General features: G+C 39.7%; 2 protein-coding genes across 2 annotated transcripts; both read left to right on the top strand.

Moving 5' to 3' along the window:
- Positions 1-1,303: 1,303 nt before the first annotated feature.
- Positions 1,304-2,096, top strand: cldnd (claudin d). The gene has a single exon (XM_076979736.1). The coding sequence runs from the start codon at positions 1,370-1,372 to the stop codon at positions 1,997-1,999; it is 630 nt and encodes a 209-aa protein (XP_076835851.1). The 5' UTR covers positions 1,304-1,369; the 3' UTR covers positions 2,000-2,096.
- Positions 2,097-3,185: 1,089 nt separating this feature from the next.
- LOC143481656 (claudin-like protein ZF-A89) lies at positions 3,186-5,773 on the top strand. The gene has a single exon (XM_076979737.1). It carries the CDS (start codon positions 3,360-3,362, stop codon positions 3,921-3,923), a length of 564 nt encoding a protein of 187 aa, XP_076835852.1. The 5' UTR covers positions 3,186-3,359; the 3' UTR covers positions 3,924-5,773.
- The last annotated feature ends 5,502 nt before the right edge of the window (positions 5,774-11,275 follow it).

Below are 11,275 nucleotides of genomic sequence, written 5' to 3'. Positions count from 1 at the left end.
GTATTCCTCTAAGACCTACTGAGCCACACCAGACACTGAATGGCTTCAGTGTCCTACTTACATGATTAATACATATATAGGTAAAAAGCTCTAGCTCATACATCTATCACGTGACTAATATGATTAACATATACAATACATCATAGAAAGAAAGGAAATATTGAAATTTCCACCACAATGAACATTGCTGGTACTGTGTGGTGAATAAATGCATGGCAGCTGCAGGTAGCACAAAAGGCCGTGAGTAGCGGTCCTTTACCATCTCACCATTAAAACCTCAGTAATCAACATGGTAATCCTCCAGTAATTCTTCTCCAACCCACAGGACATTCTTCAATGGTGTGGATGAGATGTGGGCCCTGGCACTGGGTAATTAAGTTATCTGGGTAATCTTTTCAATTATACCCGTGAAAAGATACAGGTAAAGGCCTGAAATCAGGATATTAAATTGCTTGAATTGCTGTTACTCACATGCAGTGATCTAAGTGGCCTAAGTTCTGACTCTACTGGAGTCTCAACAGTATGTTGATGAAATCAGAACAGTCTGTATGCAAGTATGATGAGTTTACAGGAATACAGGAAGTAGAAAGCCACTGATCTTACAGGAACCCCCATTTTACTTCTCTAGTTTGGAAAATTTGGAATCGTGGAGAATAATGGGGTATACCTGGATGGCCTTCCCTGGTGGTGGGGCTGCCAAGAGGTCTGGGCTACTGGATGAGGTAGAAACCTAAGTTGAGTTTATCTTGTAGGTTCAAATCTTGTAATAATACTGGAATGTTTCTTTAACTCTCAAAAGCTGTTTCTAAAAGCTCCAGTGAGAAGCTGTTTGTTAATAAACAGTGGTAATGAAGTGACCAGTGGCAATCTTAATAAAGCCACCTATATTTTCACCTTTTCATGATGAAAACATTATTTTGGATAATTCAATATTAATTAAAAGGGAATTGGTCACAAACAGTGAAGCAGGCATTCTTATTTTCATTATTTTAAAAATCCACATAAAATTGTTATAGAAAAGAGAATAGGCTACTTTGTAAAATTAATAAGAAATAAGTATTTTCTAGTTATCAGAAAGAAAATACTTTATATAACTGTAAAACGTCACATATGCTTAAACACGTTTTTGTATCTGACTCACACCGACGTGTACCTCTGAAAGGGGTTAATACATGAAATTGGGCGCTAAACATTTTAGGGCTTTTTGTGATCAACTGCACCTGGCGCATTTAGCGCGTCCAATGATGATCAATCTAATTACTGCCTGATTAGCAATGAGGCATATAAAAGGTCCGACGTAAACCAAGGTCATCAGGCATCTTAACGGCTTTTTCCATTAACAGCAGGCTAGTACACGCAAGAACGAACGATGTCGGCACTTGGTCTCCTTGGTCTGGCGTTGGCTCTCATCGGTTGGCTCGGCGACATCATCATCTGTGCGCTGCCGATGTGGAGAGTTACAGCGTTCATTGGGCAGAACATCGTGACTGCTCAGATCTACTGGGAAGGTCTGTGGATGAACTGTGTGATTCAAAGCACCGGTGAGATGCAGTGCAAGGTGTACGACTCTATGCTGGCCCTTCCCCAGGACCTACAGGCCGCCCGAGCACTCGTGGTTATCTCCATTATCGTCAACCTATTTGGACTCATGCTCGCAGTCGTGGGTGGCAAGTGTACCAACTGCCTTGAAGACGACGTGGCTAAAGCTAGAGTGTCCGTCACAGCTGGGGTGTTGTTTCTGATCGGAGGCATCCTCTGTTTGATTCCGGTGTCTTGGTCTGCGAATTCGGTCATCAGGGACTTCTACAACCCCCAGCTTGCGGATGCGCAGAGACGTGAGCTGGGAGCGTCTCTCTTCATTGGCTGGGGTTCCGCTGGCCTGCTGATGATCGGGGGCGCGCTTCTTTGCTGCCAGTGCCCCAAAAGAGAATATCGTGGTTATACTGCCAAATACACCGCGCCACGATCCACGACCCCGAGCAATGGCGCTTATGTGTAGTACCTGATCCCATATCCTGAAGGACTACCAAGAAATTGACTTTTTATCAAATTATGCTCTGTCAAATTTTTACTTAATAAATTACGCTTTTATATAACCTGTCTTGTGAAGCTTGATTCAACTGTAAAGCCTTGTCCCAGTTTAAACTAAATCGTCACTACAGGTGTGGGTTTTATTTTCTCTTCCAGCAATTTGGCATGGCAAGTACTACCGATGCTCGTTAGTTTGAAACTGCAGGGTTATGGGTGCGCTCACTTGTGACTTCAGGTTAATTAAAGCTCAGCCACCGCGATTGCGTCACTTCTGACGCGCGGACCCTCGCGCCAGTCGCGACGCGTTAAATATAAACCTAGCTTTAGGTGTAGGAGGAAGTCTGTCCATGTTCTATGTAAAACTGAGGGTCATACTAGCGTTTAAACGGAGCGCAAAAAACGGCCTGGGTGTAGTCATTAAAGTGTATTAAAAATTAAATGGTTAGAGCTGGGCAGAATCCAAATGCGTGCTTTGCAATGTAGGGTATGAACTGAGTTGGTATGCATAGTGCATGTGTACAATGCATGTTTCATTATAATTCCCCATGGCCATCAGCTTTAAAAATCCTTAATAGTAAAACGTGTGCTATTCACCTAACTTGGAAAAATGGTTAAATGTGTTCACACAAGTATGTAAATAAAGAAGCTACAGTACGTATCTATAATTTCCTGTTTAGCAAATTTTAAATGTGCTTTTGCTTATCTGTCATCTTAACCACTAGAAGAGATTATGGTCTTAAGCGTAGTCTCCATTGGCTCAGCCTGAGAACTTTTTCCCTCAAATACATGGAGAAAACTGGTTTAAACTCTGTAGGCATTATTAAGTGCTACTCGGTGTTTCTGTTCTCAGTAGCGCTGAAGTAGAACTTTGATATGTGTACTCTAGTTGAACACAATGAAGTCTTTTCTTTCTGCTCTGTTCCCACCCTCTTTCCTTGTGTTCTCAGCATGCACAAATACTTGCTCATCCTCTCTCTCTCTCTCTCTCTCTCTCTCTCTCTCTCACTGATTTACACGTCTCCTTCACATTCACTTGCTCTCTCCATTTTCAGAAGCAGATAAAGAATCAAGCCAAACAGGAAACCTGAGATAGGAAAAAAAAATATCCCCACCCCTTCTCTCTCTGCTCTCTTCAAAACATCTATGAGGCACAATCAGGCCACAGGTCTATAAGAGATTTGTTTCTACGGTTTGTCCTACTGCATGTTTTATCTCATGCATTCATTGTGCATTCGGAGCTGGAGAGACTGGCTGAGATTTTGTATTCATCATACCGCATGCATTTATCTTGTGCGTAAGAACTGAAATAGCCAACATTTTTGTGAATTATGGGAAGACAACTCTTCGCAGCCTTCCTGGTTCTTGTGGGCTTCCTTGGAACCATCGTGATATGTGCTCTGCCAATGTGGAAGGTGTCCGCCTTCGTGGGAGCCAACATTGTGACGGCCCAGGTGTTCTGGGAAGGCTTGTGGATGAACTGTGTATTCGTGAGCACTGGAAATATGCAGTGCAAGGCATATGACTCTATTTTGGCTCTGTCTCAAAGCCTCCAGGTCAGTCGAGCTCTGATCTCTGTCTCCCTTGCAGCAGGTGTAGTCGGTATTGTGTTAATGGTCATTGGGGCCAGAGGCACTAACTTTTACCGTGAAGATCAAGATGCCAAGATGAGATACGGAATAACATCTGGGGTAGTCTACATCATTGCTGGCGCACTGTGCTTGACAGCTGTGAGCTGGTCAGCGCACAACATCATTGTGGGCTTTTACAGTCCTACAGCAACAGATGCAATGAGAGGGGAACTCGGGGCCTCCATATATGTTGGATGGTTAGCTGGCTTCCTCCTCATCTTGGGTGGAGCCATTTTCATCAGCACAAACTGCAGGAGCAGATAACTAAAACAGAGGATTATTCTGCCTTGTCCTATTCTTTAAGCATGTGAATGCAGTAGATGGAAGAATACCCTCATCTTTTGATTTGACTGGACTGTTTATGGAAAGAAATACAAAAAAACAATGTTTATTAATTAAATGTATAAAAATGTATAAATAATTAAGAAAAAAATATTTTAACGTCTTTCAGCTTCAAACAAAACGATGTGATAAATATTGGACCTATTCTGAAATGTGATGGTTCAATGCAGGTTGACTTTTATGTATGTGAACTTTAATTACAGTCTTAGAATTTTGTCACTTGTAAAAATTAAAATATTTAAAGATCAATTTTATGAACCTAAGTGGTGGTATGTTATTGGACTATGGCTATCCATGGTCTGTTCATAATGAACACCACATTTGAACTTAAAGGATGCCTACAAAAATATTTGGTAGCAAAGCACATTGGACTTGAGGTCAATGATTCATTTTGTGGTTGTATCATCTGACCTGAAGCCATACGTTTTGGACACTTGAGTCAATCAAGGCGATGAGTTGTGAACTGATCACCATCTGGAAGTGAGCTTGATCAGATGGCATGGAAAACACCAGACAGAACTGGTAGGCCCAAACATGGGAAAAGACTGTCAGAGGACTGTTCAGAAAGATTTCAACTAGTTCTTCCCAAAGAGGTGCAGAGGAGGTAGGGGCATTGAGGCCCCTGTTTCCCCTGATTCCCTGTGGAAGTGGATGCACATAGATCTGATGAAAAGCTTGTCAGTGTCTGTTATGGCAGTAACCAAAGAACCCAGCGGTGGATACCAGTGGTGAGGGAAGCTCAGAGAACTTAGACTTAGGAGAAGCGTCCTGCTAGGCAAAACAGGTTGTGAGAATGAGAAGTGAGAAGAACACTTTGAAGAACTCCTTAAAAATATACTTCCTGTCTAGGAGGTAAAACCAGAAGATACTAAGAGGTCAAATTCTACCTTCATGACTGAAGTATTTGAGCTAGTAAGTTCCCATCAGATTGTATTTTGCCTTGACTTTTGTGAAACATTTATCTTTGAACTATTATATAGTTCAAATAATGTAAAATAATGTCTTTGGCACCAGGCAATATATTCCTAATAATTTCATGTTATAAATATTATGATGAAACTTTTAGAGGCATTAAATACTCTGGGTGACAATTCTTCTCTGTTCTTCTAAATATGCCCGAGGAGGTCAACTGATTGATAAGATAATTATACAGAGCAGGCATAATTTTATTACATTGATGAAAAAAGTTAGATGTTTTGAATTAGTCTAGGTTATGTAGTATTTTCTTTTCAGGTGACATTAGTATCGCAATAAAAGTTTCACAGTTAATTTTTTTATTTAGCATAAATAGATGCTTAATCAAAGTTTGCATCTTTTTCACATCCCAAAACGTGTTAAACTTCTTCACCAGTCCTCAGTATGTTGCTCAAAGGTCCCCAAGATCCAATATCCCTTTCCCATAATGCATTTCACCACTCTTACAGTCCTTCATTTTCATCTTCCTACTGAGTATTTCTGACCCATTCTCAGTCATTTCCTGAGTAACACTCACACATTTTGCCAGTTGAATATTCCTTCTTCAAAAGGGGGAGCCATCCACTATTCTTAATGTCCATTGTGCATCACACCATTGACACTGGATGTCCATGTTCTTTTAGATTTTGCCAGAAATCCAGAGCATGGATCCAAATCTCAGTAAAGTCACCAACAAGTAAACTCGAAAGATACTTTAGAAGAAATGGGTGTGTCTTTATAGGTGCACTTTGATGAGGAAACTTGTGTACTCTAAGTGCACTCAGTATTGTGACTTGGAATTCATCATAACATAACTGTAATTCAAAGGGTTAAATGCTTTCAAATTTCAGTATAGTGCAGACAGTTTTATAAACAAAGACTGTGTTGTTAACAGATCTGTCTCGGTTAGATGAAAGGTTTCTTTTTGCTTTTGTAGTATGCAGTGCTTTGTGAAGAACTCACATTTCAAGAGAATTTCACATTTCACATCTCATTTCAAGAGAAATTATTTAAGCTTAAGAACACATTAAGTGTTGACTCTGGGTTTGGTGCACAAATTATTTAGAACTATAACATACTGTTATGCACAATATTTAATTTTTACATTAATCAGCTATATTCTTTGCACAAGCATCAGTTCTAAGTTCAAACATATGAAGACATTAAAGCCCTAAGTTCAGGAGGGCCCCACAAGAAGTACATATCACCCAGTAACCTCGGCCAGTTATTAACAGAATCTGGAAAAAATGTGAAGAAATTATTATTGTAGCACATATTTTGCCGGCTTTCCAAAATCAAGTCTGAAAAGCCTAGTTTGAATAAAAAAAAATTAGTGTGTAACTGTTTTAAATATAAGATGAATTATTTGTTTTTAGAAATATATGGCAGTACAATTTCTTTTTAATTCCCAAACATTTAAGATAGCTAAGCTATTGTTTAGTTCTGATTTGTGTCTACATTGGAAACACTGAAGGCTGCATGAAGGTTAAAAGCTGACAGCACACTGCAGTACCCTGTACAGACCAATCAGTGTTTCTTGATGGTGGCTTGCAGCAGCTGCATGCATCAGCTGCTTGTCTACAAAGCCAAAAATGGACCAGCCCCTCCCTACATGATGATCATGGTTAAAGCCTTATCTGTAACACCAGCACTCTGAATCTCAAGTGTGACTTGACCTGAAATGCAATGCTTAAAGAATCACAGAAGACAAACCTCAAGACTGTTCTCTGTCCTGGCTCTGAGATGGTGGAACGATCTTCCGTTACCTGGTCATACTGCAGAGTCTCTTGCGGTCTTCGAACGTAGATTCACCGGTTAAATGATGACAAACTACACAGACAGCACTTGTTGTCCTTACGCTTTACATTGTATGTTTATGTCTGCTTGTATTGGTATTGGTAACAACTAGGTATTGTTTTTTTTATCTTGTTGTTTAAGTTTGAGCTCATGTCTTTTTGAAATACTAGGTAATGCATTCATTCATGTAGTTTAGTAGTTATCTGGTTCAAGGGTATCTTGAATTCTAACCTACACTATATTGCCAAAAGTATTCGCTCACCTAATTATCGGAATCAGGTTTTCCAATAATGTCCATGGCCAGAGGTGTATAAAATTAAGAACCTAATCGTGCAAACGTGTTTTTTACAAACATTTGTGAAAGAATGGGTTGCTCTCAGGAGCTCAGTGAAGTCCAGTGTGGAACTGTGATAGGATGCCACCTGTGCAATAAATCCAGTCGTGATATTTCCTTGCTCCTACTCCACAGTCAACTGGCAGCTGTACTATAACAAAATGGAAGTAATTGGAAATGACAGCAACTCAGCCATGAAGTGGTAGGACACGTTTAGCCAAACACAGGTGCAGCTATATTTTATGTTGAAACATAAAAATAAATAAACAACAACAAAAATAAAATTGATTATTCAATTATTTTTTATTGCTTTTTCTTCCTCTTTCGGGAAACGTTCATGTTGGTAAGTTTATTTGGAGTTTCGGTGTCTCAAATCCTTTTAGTTCCGTCTGTAGACTCCAGTGATCGAGAAAGTTCTGAATAATTTTTCTTGGAAGTCCTGTGGTCAGCAATAACAGGAATCTAGTTCAACTGGAAAAGTATAAAACTGGTTTCATACAGTGAGCAAAACCACGTGCCAAGCAAAAATCCTTGTTTCTTTTATGACACTAAGGCATGTAAGCAAGTGTCAGTGAACGGCTGTAGCTCTGCTTCAGTGAGCCAGAGGAACATATCTTAGGATTCTAAGGAAAATCATTCTTTCAAAATGATGTCCAAAAGTATATGCTAGGTTTCATTCTGGAACTGAATTAGTCTAATTCCTGCTTGCCTAGAAGACATCAGCTGTCTTTGGGGCCTCCGAAGGCATGCTGAAGGAGTGTGTCAAAGAACAGGTTAGATGTCATCTAAAAGTATGACTCTGTCCTGGCTCTTTCTCAGGACCTACAGGGAGCTTGTGGACCTGTTGGAATTGCCCTAAGTGAGGACTCTAAGACTGACTCCTACAGCTAGTTACATTCATCTCACCAACCTTGTCCTCCTTGTCCTCAGTACAGAGACTAAAACTGTCACCATCACTAACTTCTAGGGTATAACCTTGCTCTGTAAGTTATGTCCAGCAAAGGACAAGACTCATTATCACATAAAATGATCACAGGTCAAATCTGTGGGCATAACTTAAGTTGATGTATGTGAGTGGCATTCACTTAAACTTCAGTCACATTGCATGGTTTGTATGGCCTAGGTGATAGCTTAATCAAGTAAAGAATATCTTACAACTATCTATCTATGAATCTGAAATATATCACTTGTGAATAAAATGAAAGTTCTCAACAAATAGTCATGTTTGTTTGAAAGAAAAATTAATATGCATTTTGTTTGATACATCATATGTAAAACATCATAATTATAACATACTTTTAATAATTTCAAAGTCATTGAGGTACAATTCTAAATCATTTGCAAAAAATATTAAGAAATAAGGTATGTTTCATTAACTCAAGCATTAATTGCGCATCAGATTTTGCCAATCATATGAAATATATATATATGTAATTGTAAGCATCTTTCCGTTCTTGAAAGGTGCTATATGAATCTCATGTATTATTATTATTATTATTATTATTATTATTATTATTATTATTATTAATATCTATATGTGATTTCAGATTTTGCATTTTCAAGAATTTAACAGTAACCTGGTTAAATGTAATTGCACATACATGCATGGACGTAATTTTGATTTCAAAAGTGGGGGGGACATGGATTCGTCGCTATTTAAATATTTGGTTTTAACCGTAAAAACTGGGGGGGACCAAAACCGGTTTTTGAAAAAGTGGGGGGGACATGTCCCCCCATCCCCCCCCCCCCCCCCCCCCCCAAATTACGTCCGTGCATACATGTGTTGTCCTGTTGTATCAGGCTCCCTACCCAAGAGACATGCCCAATGCCACACACCCACACACACACACGCACGCACGCACGCACACACACACACACACACACACACACATACACACACAGTGCACCTGCCTCACTCCCAGTCTCCTGATTATAGGCTGTCAAGCACCTGTCAGCACCTGTGCCTTGTTTGCCTCTTGTGTTTCTTCCCTGTGTAAATGCGACTCATATCTCATCAGTACAGTGCCCAAGATGACGCTCCAAACTGTAACTTGTGTTTTGAGTCATGCTTGCCAGCCTGTTTGCTTTTCTTTTTGTGCTTTCAGACAGTTTGCCTCTTTGAGCTGCTTATCCTTATTCATCATGGAGATTAAAGAAACTCCTTACGTATATCCACACTCACGTTTTGCTTCCTCTCTGTTCTTATGAACTTTGAATTCCAGAGCACTGTGAACATGCAATGCAAAGCATATGACTTAATTATTATTTCTAGGTCCTTCTAACCCTCATCTGTGGATGTAGTCCACACTGGGTTAACAGTTGTTAAGGTGCCATCATCCAAAAGTCATAGATGGAAATACTGGGTCTTCTATATCTTTGCAGGTGTACTGTACCTGATGACCTTGAGCTGGTCAGTACACACCGGCGTGTTTCCACAGTTTTCTAGCAACAAATGTGAGAAAATGGGAGTAAGGGCCAAACAACAAAGGAAACTAAATCTAAGGACATTTGGCCTTACCATAAGTAAAATTAGAAAACCAACCAGGTCATTAAGGCCTTTGGAGAAAAAATGGCTCATATTTTTAATTCCAAACAGAGTTCATGAATTTTCTAGCAAACTAGTTCAAACAAAAGGACTAAATAGAATACAAACATTCACCATCTTTCCTTGTGTGCACACAGACTATGTATCACACATTTTGACTTAATAGAAATGGGTTTTCATATAGATACTACTGCTGTAGTTTAAGACATAAAATGCTTATCACCAGCTGTTTTACATCCTAATCTGGTCTACTGGTGTTTAAAATATATAAAATTAAGATATATGCATGTTTCTATATTGTGTCATTCAGTTTTTCTTAAGAATCCTTTGGGCTTGCATGGTGAGATCTTTAAATCTCAGTGTGTTTTGCTATCACTGTGCAGCCCTTGACTCCTCCTCTCGGGTGTGTCCATGTTTGGTTACGTTTGTCCGTGTCCATATGTGTACTTCCGTGTGTGCCCTATAGTGTGTTTGTACGTTAGTGTTATCTGTGTCACTTGTCTCAGAACTTTCTTGAGTTCTGCTCAATTCCATGTCTATTGAACTGCTCATCCATTTCCTTAAAAATTGTTAAAATCCTGCCATTGGCTCAATCGCTCACATCTTGTGTTCAGCAATGTTACAACCATGTAACATCTTGCATTAGTCATTAAACAGAGGTACTGAGAAAACAGGAAAAGATCACAAGAGCAAGACATTAAGTCACCCCTAGAGGGAGGTAGGTTATGAAATGTTGTTAATGAGCCTATATAGAACAGATGGCTGGTTTAAATGTTCTAACATTCCCATTTGTAATGGGGGCTCCATGGGCTCCAAAGTTCAGTGGGGAGAGCAAGGTCTATGCATGTGCTCCACTTGGATTCATAGCCACATTTATCTTTACAGCAAGGCACATCCTGTAGGAGTTATGGAAGCTGTAATATGGATAGGATGATAAGATCTCAGATGCTCACCTTCGATCATCACAAAGGTGGCTAATGAATCTTCAGTAAATGGCACTGTAGAATCAGTTATCGTGTCAAACCAATGGACTTTGTAGAAATGTAACATGCTCAGTGACACCACATTTGTGATGTATAAGTACATATAGCTCTGTGCCATACCTTAGGATCACTAATATTTGAAAGGAAAAGGTGAATATGGCGTTTATGATAGCAGCTCTCAAACAAATGACCATACCAAGGATAGAATTGACCACAGCTGCAGGTGCAAATGGTAGTAGGTAGTAGGTAGTCATTTTTTGAGCTATAGCTTCAACTAGATATTCCGCATTTTGGCACTTCAATTTTTAAATACATAAACATAAGCTATTTCAGACACTTGTAATCAATGAGGTTAAAGCCTTCAGGAAACACTGACTGTCTGGGTATTTTTGTTGTTAATGAAATACATCAACAACAAAGAAAATCCAACCGATACTGCCTCCAGGTAACTGCCTAATCATGGCTGTCTGTGAGATCATGCATCAGGAAGCGAACAGCACTATCTTCTGCGTATCACACCGCCCCCTGACGAGAGCCCACGGCTCCGAAATATGCAGTGATTGCCTGTATGTGCTTTAAAGGAAGCACACAGCAGCCCCTGCTTCCCTGGGTGGTAGATAAAATATAATGGGAGAGGATTTCCTGGTGGTTGGAAATTGGC

Source organism: Brachyhypopomus gauderio, chromosome 18 (assembly GCF_052324685.1).
Source record: "Brachyhypopomus gauderio isolate BG-103 chromosome 18, BGAUD_0.2, whole genome shotgun sequence".
NCBI lineage: Eukaryota > Metazoa > Chordata > Actinopteri > Gymnotiformes > Hypopomidae > Brachyhypopomus > Brachyhypopomus gauderio.
This window is presented reverse-complemented; position numbering and strand designations above follow the sequence as displayed.

Bases quoted from the DNA above. Each gene is read 5' to 3' on its own strand.
- LOC143481656 (XM_076979737.1), top strand. From the start codon at position 3,360: ATGGGAAGACAACTCTTCGCAGCCTTCCTGGTTCTTGTGGGCTTCCTT.
- cldnd (XM_076979736.1), top strand. From the start codon at position 1,370: ATGTCGGCACTTGGTCTCCTTGGTCTGGCGTTGGCTCTCATCGGTTGG.